At 41.5% G+C, this 17,500-nt stretch overlaps 2 protein-coding genes and 1 long non-coding RNA gene across 7 annotated transcripts in view; 2 read left to right on the plus strand and 1 right to left on the minus strand.

Moving 5' to 3' along the window:
* Positions 1-1,889, plus strand: part of LOC113531414 (ephrin type-B receptor 4a) — a 42,351-nt gene extending 40,462 nt beyond the window's left edge. For all 5 annotated transcript variants that reach the window (XM_034300532.2, XM_034300533.2, XM_034300529.2 and 2 more), the window contains exon 17: positions 1-1,889. This exon is cut by the window's left edge and continues 578 nt beyond it. The gene's annotated coding sequence lies outside the window, so the exon portion shown is untranslated.
* A 10,078-nt stretch (positions 1,890-11,967) lies between these two features.
* LOC113531048 (protein B4) lies at positions 11,968-14,172 on the minus strand. The gene is made up of 5 exons (XM_026921512.3): positions 14,028-14,172; positions 13,045-13,319; positions 12,868-12,964; positions 12,735-12,775; positions 11,968-12,575 (listed from the first exon to the last, which is right to left on the minus strand). Exons 1-5 carry the CDS (start codon positions 14,098-14,100, stop codon positions 12,162-12,164), a joined length of 900 nt encoding a protein of 299 aa, XP_026777313.3. The 5' UTR covers positions 14,101-14,172; the 3' UTR covers positions 11,968-12,161.
* A 131-nt stretch (positions 14,173-14,303) lies between these two features.
* LOC128317612 (uncharacterized) overlaps positions 14,304-17,500 on the plus strand; it is a 48,010-nt gene continuing 44,813 nt past the window's right edge. Inside the window, exon 1 of the long non-coding RNA XR_008301140.1 lies at positions 14,304-14,571. This is a non-coding gene — a long non-coding RNA (uncharacterized LOC128317612). The remainder of the gene's footprint in view (positions 14,572-17,500) is intronic.

Here is a 17,500-nt window from a genome sequence, read left to right on the forward strand (position 1 = left end):
AGCCCTACTGGGACAGCGGCGGTTCTCCACGGGGGAACCAAGCGGGGGAACTCCCTCTGTTCTCTCTTCTGTCTTTACACACGTCACACTCGGGGGATTTGATTTCTTTTCAGTATCTGCAGTGTGTGCTGTGAAAAATCACACACACACACACACACACACACACACACACCTCACATCACCTAGACGTCTCCTAGACGACTGTTTGATTCTGATTTATTATTAACGCCGGAAATAGAATCTGGTCACACAGACTGTAGTCTGTTTACACGTTTTCACACGTATCCTGTTTGGATTACGTCCTTTCTGTGATTAATCCAGATTATACGTGTAGGGTGGTCAGTTATTCCGAGGTTTTACACACACACACACACACACACACACACACACACACACGAGCGGTGTTTGAATGTATTAATCAGTCGTTTCTCATTTCACCTCTCATTTCTATTGGTGTATCCCCGCCTCCAAATGATCACATGACCACGTAGAGCAGCGGGTCTCAAAATGGGGTCCGTGATTTTATTATATTATTTCCTTTTTTCAATTTTGTTACATTTTTTCATTTGTTATATTTAGGGGTCCAAGCACCAAAGTCACCTCGGACCTAACGTGTTTCCACCTAATGGGTGGAAAATTCAAGAATTAGAGAAAGCTCTGTGGCTCTGAAAAAGACGATTAGAAGAATCTCAGTAATGCGTTTAGGCAATAAATCCGTACTGAGGGGGTCCGTGGAATTTATTTTACAGATAACGGGGTCTTTGGTCTCGTTAAAGAGTCTGAGATGCGCTTTATGATTGAGTGTGATCAGTATTCTACACCAGAATCAAAATCAGGGTTATGTTCATAATAATCAGAACGAGATTTTTTTTATTTTTTTTTTTAAAACATGAACAGAACAGGCTTGATGTTTTTTTTTTTTTTTTTTTCCAGTTTATCCTTTACATGATGTATAAATGTTTGAATCGCAATACGAGCGCTCTTTAATCGCAGTGATTGAGCATTAATTAATGTTTTAAATGCTGCCCATAAACTCTGAATGCATTAATTGATTAATAAATAAATAAATAAATAAGTCAATAAATGGCGCCAAATCCACTTGTTAATTAAAACTGTTAGTGTTTATTACGTTTCCAGTATTTAACCAATTAGAAAACTTTTTCAAAACAATATCACACTCGATTGTGTTTATTTGAAAAGCTAAAAAAAATAATCACGATATTTATATTACGATTAATTAATCAGGCCTGTGAGTGTGATGCAGTTCGTCCCGTCGCAGTTTTACACACATCCGGATGCAAACGTTTTATTCCAGGTGTCCAGTAGGGCTTCAGGAAGTGTGTGTGTGTGTGTGTGTGTGTTTGTGTGTGCGCGAGTGTGAGTGTGAGAGAGTGTGTGTGTGTGTGTGTGTGTGAGTGAGAGAGAGAGAAAGAGATGAGTGAGGTGTTAGCACTTGATCATATTTTATTCAGGCGTAACGACGGACAGCGTCGGATATCGTCACCACACACACACACACACACACACACACACACACACACACACACACAGAAAGCTTTTCCTCTCGTAAGCAGAACGTCTTGATTTAAAAACTATTCCACTTCAGTGACCTTTGACCCCAGGCGGGCGACCCGGTGTGGGTTTCTGGGGAGGAGGAAGAGTCGGATCTTCACATTGGAGATCTGTTTTAAACAAAAGCAGGGAGACGATTATTATTATAATAATAATTATTATTGTTGTTGTGTTTATTATTATTATAATTATGCCTTTGTTTTCTTTTGATGTATAGGAATATACATTTTTATGTAAATGAGTTTTAATTCCTCCTTCAGTGTAACCTGTGTTTCTGTCCCAACAATAAACCATTTACACACACACACTCACTCACACACACGCTGTGTCTCTGTTCTGTTCGGTTCTGTGGAGTTTTATAGACTGAAATGTGTACAGTACAGAGGTGGAGGATTTATACGTTTATTAGCGAGACTGTAGAAGTGACATGTCCAGCGTTCTGCGCAGAATGCTAATGCTAGCAGTGAAAAAAGGGAAAAAATGATGCATTAGCAATAAAAATCAATAATAAGAAGGTAATATTAATAACAATAACTTTAAGCACTTTAACTAACAGGGCCGTGTGGGCGGAGCTAGAAACAGCGCAGCTTAATGATTGGTCAGTCACAGTGGCAGAGGTGCAAATATTTGCAGTTTAGCTGTAGCGATTATGAATTTTGTCCCGTTGCTACGGCGATACGGGAAAACACAAAAACCTTTCTGCTTTCTCAGCTAATATTGTCGCTTTGTATTGTTTTCAGTTAAGAGTCGTGAATATTCACGAGCCTCGGTTTTGTGAACCAATAGAAAACAAGAAGGCGGGGCTATGAGTTGTTTGGTCAGGAAAAAAGGGGCGGAGCTTGCATTATGCTTTTTCTTTGCTATGATTTTTTTTACTTTTTTTTTTTTTTTAAATTCAGTTACAGAGCACATCAGGGGTTAAAATCACAACAACAACAAAAAAAGAAACGGTTGAGAATGAACACAATGGCATTATTACAATTTTCCTGTTATTGAAGAATGCACTGCTGCCACGTCAAAATCGTCCTGAATAATCAGCAGATCACAGCGACGTGATCTCCAGTCTGATCTCCAGTCTGATCTCCCGTCTGATCTCCCGTCTGATCTCCCGTCTGATGAAATTTCTCTGTTTGTTGCTGTATTCGAGACGAAGCTGCAGCTTGTAATTCCCTGCATACAACCGCTAAAAACCACCTAAAACACCCGACAGCATGAAATTTCAACTCATCAGCTCTGGATCGTCTTCTCAGCTACCGCTTCCTTCCCTGTTTCCGGAGCGACGTCAGATCAACATGGCCGCTCACGCCGTGAACCGTGTGACGTTTCCGCTTCTGGACTGTTAAACGCGTTACAGCAGTATGTTAGCTTTCGATCAGTTCATACACAGACACAGCGCTCGCTTAAATCTTTAACACTATGATAGCGTAATTATCACTGTTCTGAGAAGCTAATCAACGTTAGCGTTATCGCTGACGTTAGCCGACAGAGCAAACTAAACACACGCTTCCAAGGAGGCGTCCGTGTTGTTTCTCCCGAGGTGGGAAATGACGTCATTGCCGCCTGCACATTCCGCGTACAAGACGCCACGAGCGGCGCGTTCCAGCGTTCCAGCGTTCCTCTCAGCCGTTTCTGCACAGTGGAAGGTTTAAGAGAAACGTCAGCGCTTGATCCTGGAGTGTGACGTTTCAGATTTATTTTCTCTTATTTATCCACAGCGATGCTTCTGTGTGCTTGATGTTTGGGTTGTTTGTACATTTTATGGCCTTCGTGTTTAATTCGCTCGCTCACTACATGGCGTGCAGCAGGATAAAGCTGTTCTGTTCCCTATAGAACTCTGTTTGAGATTCAGACACACGCTTCTACTCCTCTCTCTCTCTCTCTCTCCCTCCCTCCTCTTTCTCTCTGCATTTCAAATCCATTTAAGTGTGACTGGCTGTGTGCAGACTACACACACACACACACACACACACACACCTGTAGGCAGCAGCAGCAGCAGTACATTTCCATAATCGTGTTGGCTGATGCGATTCCTCAGCCGAGCTTCTCTCCTCTTCACTGCGGCCGAGAAACCAGCGGAATAAAAATCTCACTCGGCACGTCTCTGTCCTCCGTCGCCATCTCTGTACTCATCCGTCTCTCTTTCCATCTCTCTCTCTCCCTCTCTCTCTCTCTCCGTCTCTCTCTCCCCGTCTGTCTCTGTACCCGTGTCTTTGCTCCCTGCTCTAAAGGAACATTCCTCGCTCCTCAGAGCTTCATTTTGTCCTTGACTCGTCTCATTCTCTCTCTTTTCATCTACTGTCTCACTCTCTCTCTCTCTCTCTCTCTCTTTTCATCTCTCTCTCTCTCTCTCTCTCTCTCTCTCTTTTCATCTACTGTCTCTCTCTCATTCTCTCTTTTCATCTACTGTCTCTCTCTCTCTTTTTGTCTACTGTCTCACTCTCTCTCTCTCTCTCTCTTTTCATCTACTGTCTCTCTCTCTCTGTCTCTCTCTTTTCATCTACTGTCTCACTCTCTCTTTTTGTCTTCTGTCTCACTCTCACTGTCGTTCTTTTGTCACTACTGTCTCTTTCTCTCTTTTCACCTACTGACTCTCTCTTGCTCTCTCTCTCTTTCTCTTCATCTACTCTCTCTCTTTCTTTTTATCTACTGTTTCTCTCTCTTTTTCATCCTGTCTTTCTTTTTTCCCCGATTCATACCAGTGTCTCGTTATCTCAGCTGGCTGTCGTGATGTGATGTGACAAGCGGTCTACACACTGTGTGTGTGTGTGTGTGTGTGTGTGTGTGTGTGTGTGTGTGTGTGTGTGTGTGTGTGTTTGTAAATTGCCCGTTCTGTCACCATAAACATATTAATCACTGTCACACACTCGGCTCTCACAGCGGGATTCCGAGTGCACTACAAGGTGAACAGCGACGACTCCGAGCTTGTTTCCCATCATGCACCTCTCCACTATAGACTGCATTCATCTGTCTGTCTGACGGGCCGCAGAACAAACGACGTTTATGCTGAAATATATACCACTCAGAGCTGCGTCTCAAATCCGCTCCTTTACTCACTGATTCACTCACTGACTCACTCACTGACTCTCTCACTCGTTTACTCACTGATTCACTCACTCATTTACTCATTCATTAACTTACTGACTCACTGACTCTCTCACTCGTTTACTCACTGATTCACTCACTCATTTACTCATTCATTAACTTACTGACTCACTGACTCTCTCACTCGTTTACTCACTGATTCACTCACTGACTCACTCACTGACTCTCTCACTCGTTTACTCACTGATTCACTCACTCATTAACTTACTCACTCACTGACTCTCTCACTCGTTTACTCACTGATTCACTCACTGACTCTCACTGACTCTCTCACTCATTTACTCACTGATTCACTCACTCATTAACTTACTCACTCACTGACTCTCTCACTCGTTTACTCACTGATTCATTCACTGACTCTCTCACTGACTCTCTCACTCATTTACTCACTGATTCACTCACTCATTTACTCATTCATTAACTTACTGACGCACTGACTCTCTCACTCGTTTACTTACTGATTCTCTCACTGACTTACTCACTCATTTACTCACTCATTAACTTACTCACTCACTGACTCTCTCACTCATTTACTCACTGATTCACTCACTGACTCACTCACTGACTCTCTCACTCATTTACTCACTGACTAACTTACTGACTCACTCACTGATTCACTCACTCATTAACTTACTCACTCACTGACTCTCACCCTTTTACTGTCCCTCACTCTCTCTCTCACTTGTTTACTCACTGATTCACTCATTCTTTTACTCACTGACTCACTCACTGTCTCTCTCACTCGTTTACTCACTGATTCACTCATTCATTTACTCACTCATTGACTTACTGACTCTCACTCACTCACTCTTTTACTCTCCCTCACTCACTTGTTTACTCACTCTCTCACTCACTGACTCAATCATTTACTCACTGATTCACTCACTCACTCATTCACTCACTCACACTCTGATTCAGTCTCTCACTCACTGACTCTCTCACTGATTCATTCACTCTCTCACTGATTGATTCATTCACTCACTCAGTCACTGATTCAGTCTCTCACTCACTTACCCACTCACTGACTCACTCACTGACTCACTGACTCACTCACTGACTCACTGATTTACTCACTGACTCACTCTCTCACTACTAAACAGTGATATATAAAATATAAACAGAAAGCACTTTAATGAACAGTCAGGTGCCACGTGTAAACCCCTGAACGCCACACGTGTCTGATCGACTGCGCTTGGGGTGAAGAGTGAAACACAGCGAGTGGTTCGGGTTCAGAGTGAAGCGTTGGTGTAAATCGGGTCACATGCCTACAGGGAGTGTGTGTTTGACGTTAGACGGGAAGCTCCTCTCTGCGTGACGTGTTTTGGTAATTCGGTTATTTTTACGTTCCTGCGTGAGGTCTGTTCAGTTTAATAGCCGTCTGTTTCACGTCAGGAGACTCGGAGGATGTGTGAGAGTGCGGAAGGACTTTCATCTTTAAAGACAAGACGAAGCACATTCCTCCCCGCTCGTGTGTGTGTGTGTGTGTGTGTGTGTGTGTGTGTGTGAGAGAGAGAAACAATGTCCCCTCACCACCTTCCTGTCACACGTGAAGACAAAAGAAAGGAGACGTCACTCTGACCACCGATGAGAATCCGTCCATCACCTCTGAGGACAAACAAAGCCGTAAATCTCCATAAAGACGTCCCCAGTGTTCGCTTTACTCAGGACTTTATCCAGAGTGAGACGCTTCGAACACAGCGATTAAAGTTCTCCATCACTGCTACGGGTTTCCGTAGCATTTCGCGATTGCTTCTGAGACGGGCGAGGCTTTATTAGTGAAAATAATTGTTTCAGTCGTGAGGAGCGATCAGGAGCTAAACGTCCGACAAAAAATATTTCTCTTCTCAAGTGAAATGATCTTGTATCTCATTTATTTATCTCGTATTCCTCATTATGAAGTCATGATAAAGCAGATATAAGATTCGTAAGCCTAACTGTAGACCTTCAGTCTTCGTTTGTCCCTTAAAGTGAAACACCACAGCGTGTTTGAATGCTTGAATCTGATTGGTCAGAAGGAGTGCAGTATTTCTGTATAACAGCGCGGCTCGGACTGTAGCTCATTCTAATACTTAATAATCTCATATTCCTGAAATAGATCAATTTATGTACACTGTTTGAAGAAAGAGTTCTTCAAAGGTTCTTTAAGGCTGCTTATGAAGAGTGTGAATCATCTCTCACACACACACACACACACACACACAGGTTTAATTCTGATTTCTGTTCACTGTAAAGAAGACGAGACGTTGCGCTTCTTAATCCTCCAACCTTTATGCTAATTTGACCTTTTCCTCCTACAGACAGGTTCAGTGATAATTCATTAACACAACTTCCTGTACATCTACCTGTATACACACACACACACACACACACGCAAGCTCTGTTCTGCCCTAATTATTCTATTTACTAGCGATTAAGTTTTACAACAAATGATCAGCGCTGCGCACTGCCAAGTCGTCCATTTTATCTTCTATAAATTGTTTACAGTTTATTGTTTTACTTGTTTACTGAGTCTCTGATGATTTTCTTTCCATCACAAATCATTTGCAGAATAAAAATCCTAATAATGTGTTCATCACTTTTATATGAATGTAAATCAGAAGCAGAGTACCGATTGTAGTGAAAGAGGCAGATTTAATAATGAAGAGTTGCGTGCGTGCGTGTGTGTGTGTGTTTCCAGATAAACTCCGCCTACTTTCACATGTGACAGGAAACAGGCAGAGTACGGAAAGTTCTGGATTCGGATCAGGAACCTCTCCGGACACTGTACAAGACCTGCTGTGTAACATTCACGAAAAAATACTGCAGATTTCATTATTATGATACTGATACATGAGAGAGAGAGAGAGAGAGAGAGAGAAAGAGAGAGAGAGACGTGTCAGCAGTAGGTTACTACTGCTTTGTCATTTCTCTTCTTTCTTCTCTCCGAGTTGTCAGAGTTGCTCCCCTGTGCCTTACTTTTTGTCACTGTGTGTGTGTGTGTTTGTGTGTGTGTGTGAAACAGAGAGACCTGTTTGTCAGAGAGATGTCTGGGGTGTGTGTGTGTGTGTGTGTGTGTGACCTTTGTCTGAATGCCCATCCATTAGGGAACAGCGGGAGAGATAAAACCCTGTTAGAGCCCTGTGTGTGTGTGTGTGTGTTTGTGTGAGACTTGCTTTACATTCCTCTGAGCAGTGAGCCGTACACATGGACAGATAAGACACAGAGAGACTGTGTGTGTGTGTGTGTGTGTGTGTGTGTGTGTGTGTGGTAATTTATCAGCACATCTGAGGGAAGTGTTGATGTTACTGAAGGCTCTGTCTCATTTGCACTCTCATGGTGTCTTTAAGGTCTCTGTACTAGCTAGCTAAATTGTTAGCCTCTGTCATTAGTTAGCTTATACTCACTAACTTTATCTAACAGTTGCCTAGCAACAGTGTTCTCACAACTTTAACCACAAGCGAACTGAGTGTTCACGTCTCCCAAATTCCATTAGAACCCAGAACCCGTAATATTCATAACGGCTCTAACGTCCAGAGGAACAATACTGTGAGGAGAGAGAGAGAGAGAGAGAGAGAGAACGAAAGAAAAGAAAAGAAAATGTGAATCAAATAGAAAAGAAAGAAAGAAAGAAAGAATCAAATATGAGTCAAATGCACATCAAATAGGAAAGAAAGAAAATGTGAATCAAACACGAAAAGAAAAGAAAGAAGTAGAAAAGAAAAAGAATCAAATGAGTCAAATACAGTTTGAACTATATATTCATACTATAAATTCAAATATAAATAAAATATGAACTTTGGAGCAGTACTGTATCTGCAAGTGTGTGTGTGTGTGTGTGTGTGTGTGTGTGTGTGTGTGCGCGTGTGCATGACTGACACTGAGACAGACACCATCTGTTTGCGCTATACAAACACACACACACACACTGCAACACTTCCCAGCCTATAGTTTTTTTTTTCTATCAGTATTTGCATCTGCACCTCCATCCATCTCTCCTGCACCTCCATCCATCTCTCTGTCTCTCCGTCTCTCCATCCGTCCCTCAGTGTGTCGGCGTGTCTCTGCACGTTGATGTTTGCTGAACTCTATCAGCGCTGCGATCTTTACTTTAGAGCCTCGTGTGTGTTTACGTTTTCTCTTCCTCTTTCACAGGCCTCTTTCCTTCTCCTGCTCCATCTCCATCCACTTCCTCTATCCATCTTTCTCCATCTGCACATCCAGATCATCAATCTCTCGCCCTGTCCCCCCTCTCTCTCTCTCTCTATCTACACACACACACCGTCTTTGTCTGACACACTGTCCCTCTGTCCAACCCACACACACATACACACACACACACACTCTCACACTTGCTCTTTATTTCTAGCCTGCAGCTCGGTGTTAATGAGAGGGTGAATCTGAGTTCATTAAGTGTTCCTCACTTCACTTCTCCCCTGTACACTCCTCTTCTAGCCTCGGGCTCCTGCAGACCTGCGGGACTCTACAGGGGGGTCAGAGGTACAAAACACACCTGTATGAGAGACACAAAGCCACCACACACACACACACACACACACACACACACACGTCTGTTCTCTCTCTCTACGGCATTCCTTTACCAGCTGAATGATTTTCCTGCCGAAGTCCTCGGCTGTGTTCCAAATGTTAATGCTTTCTGCTTTAGTGCGAACACTGAACACGGTTTAGTGTCTCCTGACTCAACACACCGGCTGTGACACGCTACACACACACTACACACACTACACACACACTGCACATGCTACACACACTACACTACACACACACTGCACATGCCCAAACAGTACGTAGTACACTATACAGTAAATAAACATCATGTTGCATTTTCCATCCCATAATACACCGCAGTCATAACAACCCCCCAAAATGATGGAGAGAACGAGAAAAAGAAAGAAAGGAGAGAGAGAAAGAAGAAACAAAAGAACAAACCAATGAACGCTCGAACAAGCGAACAAACTAATAAGAATAAACAACAAGCGATCGATAAAGAACAAAAAGGAGGAATGAAAAAGTAAACGAGGAACTCGTTCATACCACGTGACCGGTGTTTTATCAGCTGCTTTAATAAATAACTTTCGATTCAATTCAAGATAAAGCTGTAATTATATTTGTGAAAGTCCGTCACAGTGAGTTACAGAATATTTAATGAATATTTCAGTGTGTGAAATCATTTTTCTGTTTTTTTCCCCCACAGTGTTGTGTTTGTTGATCAGACTCATTAAAACCTCGTTTATTCAGATTGAGATTAATGTTAATCCCGTCGCTCTGATGCGCTAAACTCAGGTCTGTATTTCCGTCAGGGGTTCGGATTAATCTCCCAGCGCTGGGGGTTTTACGCTCCTGAAAGCGCAGCAGAAATTAAACCAGAAGTAAAAGTGTCTAAAATTAAAACAGTTTTAAAGCAGTGATGGAAATTCTGGCTCTTCTGAGTGATTCACTGAGAGTCGACTCTTTCGGCTCCCAAATGACTCACTGCAGATTTTTATTCTAAAACCAGGCAACGATTTAGGATATAATGAGCGATGATTGTTGTTCTCTGCCTCACTGAACAGTGTTGTACCCCAGCGTCCAATTTATATAACATTCCTTAAATAAAATTAAATCATTTAAATTTAAATCATTAAATCAGCAAGATGCTACAAATGTGCATTGGCAGAATTACAGCCGTAGAGCATTTTGATGAAATTATCCAACATTACCTGGATGTAATAATAATAATAATAAAGAAAAAAGAAAGTAAAAATTGGTTGCATATGCGAGTCGACTCGTTCACAAAGCCGATTCATTTGCAAATGACTCATCACTACGTCACTACAGCGTGTTAGCGGTTCAGGATCGAGCGGATCGTTCATGTTCTCTGGCAGTTCAGCGTTAAAGTGTGTAAATCCTGAGCAGGACTGAATCTCGCTGCTTAATCCGAACTGTAAATCTAACCTCAGGCCGTGCTAACAGCGCACCGTGTCTCCTGTAATGTCTCGTAAAACACGACACAGAGCTTCTCACTGCAATAAGCACTCTTTAGCTCTGTTTATACGACGCTAACTGATGCTAACCCGACTCCGCTCACGCACAGATCAGCTAAACCCATAAATCCCTCCCAGAGACTCTGCGAAGGATCGCACCATCCTGTGGCCTTTTCTTTTTTCTTTTTTTTTTTAATTTTTATTTTATGAGTAACCCGACCCCCTGCGACCCATAATCCCCTTGTGCTCCTCCCGCCAAACCTCAGCATGCACGCTCTACACATCCATAATCACTAACCTCACACACAAAAGCATCTCTGACCCCGACACACCGGCTCTGAGATTAAAGCGAAAAAAAGTTTCATGTTTCATGTCACAGCTGAGGGAAGAAGGAAGTCCAGCCTCGTCGCAGATAATTATCTGTAATAAATTATAAAAATGTGTAACGCACACTCACGGGAGTGTTGAGGTTCAGGGTTTTGATTTATTAATTAATTAGTTTATTTATCTATTTAGCTTCAGCACTTCAGAGTCGGTCCAACTCTCACCGTATATTAACACACATTACTTTCTGTGCTGCCAGCTGGTCACATGACACACCTTAGCCAATCAGAATACAGGAGGTATTCAATTCAACAGGTTCAATTTATCCAATAACTAAACGTCGCACATGCAAACATTTATTTACACTTCACGTATTTGCCATATATTTGATCTCAGACAACTGAATTGTTTGTTATTTGAGTTGTTTCTAATCAAAAACTCAAAATGGAGTCGATCAGGCAGGATATGTTCAAGTTTGTGAAATTCACATCTTTATTTTTGAATCTAAAAGGTTGATGTGGTCATACTGTTGGCCGCCATTTTGGAAAAAAAAAAAAAAAAAACAGACTCAGCTTTTTATCCGAGTAATTTGATCTGACTCCACCCCCTTGAGCCCCACCCACTAAAGCTAAAGTCTTAATTTAAACTTAAACTTAAACATAAGACTAACATTGCATAAGGATGCAGGTATTGATGGAGAAAATAATATTTATGGAGAAAACTGCAGTTACTTAGCATTGTAGCATCAGGGTAAAAATTAAAGACATAAATTCCAGACAAACATTTCATCTGAGCTAAAGGGACACGGGATGTTATTTTCTTTCCCCCCTGACCGCTTTAGAAGATTTCTGACCAAATCAAATGTCTTTTTTTAAAATAGATTAGTGTTTCACACTCATGATCTCCAACCTCCACAGTTTAATTTTCTCTCCTCTAAAATAGAGGAGGCATTTATTAGCCATGAAGGCTCAGCTCTAGCTGTCAGCCACATTTAATACATCTTCAGAAGTGGGATAAAAAGTAATACTTTATTTTACTCGAGTGTCAATTTAAAAGTACATTTGAGAAATTAGGAGATAAATGCATTATATTAGCGCGAGTCCAGCAGTTGAAATCTCTTACAAAAGTCACACCACGGTTCACTAAGTACAAAAGGCTTTATTGGACATACAGTTTAAAAAAAAAAAAAAAGTGCATGTTGAATTATTTCTCCGCTGCTTTCTTGCCTTTCTTCCCTGATGATCTGGTGCTGTTTTGCTCTCCATCATCTGTTTTCTGAGCGGTTTTCTTTCCTCCCTTTTTCCGCACAGTCGCTTCAGCCTCATTTCCACCTTCCTCAGATTTCTGGGCCTCTTCCTTCTCTCCTTTCTTCAGTGGGATTACTTCTGCTCCCTCGTCAGGGCCTTCCTCAGCTTTCTGAGCCGCTTTCTTTCCTCCTTTCTTGGCACCCGATTTCTCTCCGCTCTCCCCCTTTGAAGCTTTGGAGGTTTTTTGGGTTTTGGGTTCTGGCTCTCCTTCACCGGCTGCTCCAGCAGCTCGCTTGGCTTTGGGCTTCTTCGCTGGAGCCACTTTGGAAGCCAAGGCATTGTTCTTCTTGGTTTTCTTGGGTTTGTCTCCCTGAGAGGTGGAGCAGGGATGGAGGGAGAAAAAAGGAAAAGAAAAAGCACAGGAATGAATCAGAGAAAGCTGTAAACTTGTTTATAGATGCCCTTTACAACAGCGCAAAGGGCTTCAAGATCAGATCAATATTGACCGTTTTATAAAACACTCGCTCACCTCCACAGCAGCAGACTTTGTTTTCTTTGTCTTCACGTCCCCTGGAAAACAAAAAGGTCAACATCAATGCAATGTTCTCCCAGTTCAGATTGTTGGATTTGAACAGGTCTAAAACAAACTCATGCTAGCTCACCGGTCTTAGCGTTAGGATCTTCAGCCTTGGTGATGTTAGGGTTCGTGTTCTCTTTAGCCTCTTTGCTCTTCGCTGCTTTCGGCTTCCTGACAGCAAGCTGAGGAGAAAGAGATGTTATTCAAAATGAAGACCTTCTCACATTAAGCACAGCTCCACCAGTTTGAACCGGTTCCTCACTCTGAAGCGGCCCTGAGCTCCTGTTGTCGTCGTCGGCGAGTTCGCAGGTCTCACAAACGCTCCAGAGTCGATCCCTTTAACGAGAGCTTTGCGCACCATCGTCTTCAGCCTCGTCTCGTCCACCGTGCTGTACTTCTCCTTGATGAAGGTGCGGATGGCCTGCGCGGACACACCCTTCCTCTGGTCCAGATCCGTCAGCGCCTCCTTCACCATCTCCATCGTGGACGGGTGAGAAGAGACCTTCCTCACGGCTTTACTCACCTCCACAGGACTGCCTGTTTTTTAAAGAAAGAAGTGACAAGCAGTTCACGTTAAAACTATTAAATAAACTAAACATTTCCTACAAATCTCTGTATTAAGTCCCTTCCAACATGCAGGTTTTATTTTATCCAAAATCCTGCAGTTTATCTACTTTAATTTAAAGTCAAGGGGATAAAGTGCACTTCTTGCAAAGATAATTTACAAAGCAATGCAATAATTTAAATTTTAGTGACACACATGCTTGATTAATCAACAGTGTCCCTGCTAAATTTATTAAAGTTAAGTGAAACACTTGTAAATATGTTTAAAATATGATCCTGAATATCAAAACAATATACCTCTTTTGTGGAGAGTAAAAGAAGTTCTGTCCTTTTTCTATACCAAAATCTAACTTTGATACTCAGCAGGAGCCGGAGAAACACATGGCTCATTAATAAAGAAAAAAAAAAATTATGGTTTTATTAACTGACATGGTAAATTTGTGAAAATCCTTAATAATTAGTTCAGTACTATTCCAGACTAGGCTATACTAAAAAGACTTTTCACAACCAGGAAAAAAAAAAAAAAAAAAAGACATTATGCAATTTATTATTTCATAAATGCAAGATTGTATTCAAAAGTCTTAAATTATGTTCATTTCACCTCACACCAAGTCACATGACCTGGTCACTACAACTCAGTTATTCAGAGAAGTAAACAGATGACTAGTAAACACCACAAACCTGTTTTCTGATCTTCTTTCACCTCTTTGTTGGGAGAAGTGCTCATCTCTACAGCCACCTTTTTAGGAGCCATTTTTTTTTTTTTAAAAAAAAAAACCACACAACTTAATAAAATAATAAAAACCAAAAACTTGCTAAAACCCGTGAGGCTGAAGATGCTGCTAGCGTTACCAGCAGTGCTATTTAAAGTCAGACAGGTAGCACTGAGGCTCACACTCACCTGGTCCTCATTAAGCCAATTAAGCAAATTTCCCACCATTTTGCAGTTCAGGTGCGTTCACGAGGACTCAGAGGAGGGATTTCATCTGCAAACCTCTGTTTCTCAGCAACTCATTCAACAGTCTCAAAAAAAGTTTCTTTCTTTACTTATTGACTTACAGAACCTCAGTGTTTATTGCTTCTTTCATTTATTTCTGTTTGTCATTTTATATCTATATATATTAAAATCTAACATTAGCCTGGAAGCGTATAGGCTACATACACTGAGGAACATGAAGGACTTAACAGAGAGAAAGATGAAAACTTCAAAATATTCTACACCTCGGTGAGTTAACTACTTGTTTACGATGGAAACGTTGACCATATCAGAGTACTTTATGTCATTAATGTAAAGTTTAGCATTTAAATGGGAAGCTAAGTCTCTTCATAGCAAACCTCCATGTTAAACATCGCCATAGCAACAGTGTAAAAACTGTAAACAATTGAAATCATGGAGGATAAACTGCTTTATTTTAGCTATAAACTAGTACAGGTAAGCTTCACAGAGCCGGATATGCTATAATAATGTATATTATTAATATTATTTTATATAAATAATGATTCATAATATGATGTTAGCTAAACACATGACATACGTTTGCTGGCTTGGATTAAAATGTATTTGTATTGTATTGTAATAATTAATAACAAATAATGATGTTAGAAGTAGAAATGAAACCTAAAAAAAGAAAAAAAAACACAAATGGAAAATGAGTACAGTTTAACAAAATGTTTAATAAGTTTTTTTTGGCAAAATTGCTCATTTGGTGCATTTTGTTTTTATACTGATAAAAAATTAGACATGCTACTGGGGTGCCAATATTTATAAGCGATGATGATGATAGTGTGTTAAATATTGTGATATGTTGTGTACATGTGTGAAATTAAAAACGTTGATCTTTATGTAGTATCAAACCTGAGCGTTATATCCAGGTGAGATTGAAAAACTGTCCTAATGGGCGTGGCCTAATATTCTAATGAGCATGCTTGATTGACAGCCCTGCGTTCAGGATTCCAAGCCTGCTACATCAATCTCTTTCGCTCGCTCGCTCGCTCACTCAGGCTCTTCCAGGATAAACACAGTTTGATAATTATGTGTGGGCGGGGCTAGTGACATCAGCCCTGTGATTGGTGACGGTTGATTTTATACATGTGTTCCCTAAGATTAGCCCCGCCCACTTTATGCCAGAAGGAGCGAGAAAGCAGAAAGTTCATGTTGTGAAGTTCTTCACACTTTGTTCTGCAGACCAACATGAAGCTCATTAGAAGCTAATCACAGACCTCGGACTCCTGCGGCTTTAATGAGAAAAATCACACACACACACACACACACACACACACACACACACAGTGCTGTGCAGAAGCACTGCGTCACTTCTTTATTTCTCCTCCATGAATCCAGACGTGTTGATCCGAGGCTGCAGTCAGACGCGTCTCCTGCATACGAGAGGAAAAATAATAAACTGTTTATCTTCTGAGTAAAAATTCTTCATATGAGATTAAATCAGTTCAGAAATACAGAAACACAAACGCGCTGTAGTGTAAACGTTATTAAAACACACACACTGACCTTTACCTTCTCGCCTAAATGAAGAAAAACAGAATCGGATTAATTTTACGCTGCACTCGTCTGCGCATCAGAGACTTTCTCTAAAACTGTTCGTTTATTTTCCCAGAGAGAGAAATGCGTCAGTGTGGAGAATTCCACGCTGCTGCGTGAAAAGCTACGACACGGCGCCGTCGATTTACACGCCAGCGTCGATTTACACGCCGCGATACGAAACGCAAAGGGAAAGGGTTAATAACCGAACTGACGTTTAAAACACATTTCACCGGCATTCTCGCTGCCTCGACACGAGGCGGTGGCACTGCGGAGTGAGAGGCTGTACTTTTTATCCATTTATAGGTACATTTAATGTCAAAGTGTTACGAATCGTTATTTGTATCGGAGTAACGCTGTAAAATAATCACAGATCAAAGCATCAAAAATAACAATTAACCACAAACACCTTACTCACTATACAGTATAGTGCACATAAACACCCTCATCTGTCCTTCATGGGCGTGTCCCAAACCACACACCCTATTCCCTATCATTAGTCCATTGTGGGCGTGTCCCAAACCACACCCTATTCCCCATCGTCTGTCCATTGTGGGCGTGTCCCAAACCACACACCCTATTCACTATCATTAGTCCATTGTGGCCGTGTCCCAAACCACACCCTTGTTCGCTATCATGCCCAGTGCATTATGGGTATTTTTATACATTGTGACCCCCAAGATGGCTGCAGTGCATTATGGGATTTTCTGATTGCACTACAGTGAGTGTGTGTGTGTGAGTGAGACATACAATTACTTGCAGCTAATTAGATCAGGAGTGTAATTGCTGTGTGTGTGTGTGTGTGTGTGTGTGTGTGTGTGTGTGTGTGTGCGTGCGTGTGTGTGTGTGTGTAATCAACACTAATGTGCCACACTTTATTTAATGAGTCAGTTTGATTGTGGCCTTGATTAGAAAGAGTGCAGACACACATACCTCTCTCTCTTTCTCTCTCTCTCTCTCTCTCTCTCTCTCTCACACTCACTCACACTCATTTTCTTTTCCTCTCTTCTCCTCTCTTCTTTCTTTTATTTATTCTTTCTTCTATCTCTTTTCCTCTACATCTCTCTCCTCTCCCCCCCCCCCCCATTTTTCTCCGCTCTGTCTTTCTCTCACTCTTCCTCCATGTGTGTTTAATTTTTCTTCTCCTTTATCCATCTATGCTTTTTCCTTTTCTCTCATTTTTCCTCTAATTCTCTCAATGTCTCTCTCCTCTTCTTTTCTCTCTCTCCTCTTTTCTCTCTCTTTCTCTGTCTGTGTTTAAATTTATTGTAAACTCATAATCTCTCATTAGTGCAGTAAACTACACACACACAGAGCTGTGAGTGTGTGTGTGAGTGTGTGTATGTGTGTGTGTGTGTTCACTGCCCTTTATGTGAGATTCCATGCAAGATGAGACGGCAGCCACACTTCTGTTTTTCCACTTCATTTCTCTTTCTTTCTTTCTTTGTCTCTCATTTTTCTCCCTCTATTTTTCTTCTTGTCTCACACTTCTTTCTGTATTTCGCTCACACACACACACACGCACACACACACACACACACTCTGCATTTAACCTCCCCTACTTCTTCATGAGGTGTGTGTGTGTGTGGTTTGCAATTTGATAGGTGGGTGTTCG

The sequence above is a fragment of the Pangasianodon hypophthalmus genome, chromosome 27 (genome assembly GCF_027358585.1).
Source record: "Pangasianodon hypophthalmus isolate fPanHyp1 chromosome 27, fPanHyp1.pri, whole genome shotgun sequence".
Taxonomy (NCBI): Eukaryota; Metazoa; Chordata; class Actinopteri; order Siluriformes; family Pangasiidae; genus Pangasianodon; species Pangasianodon hypophthalmus.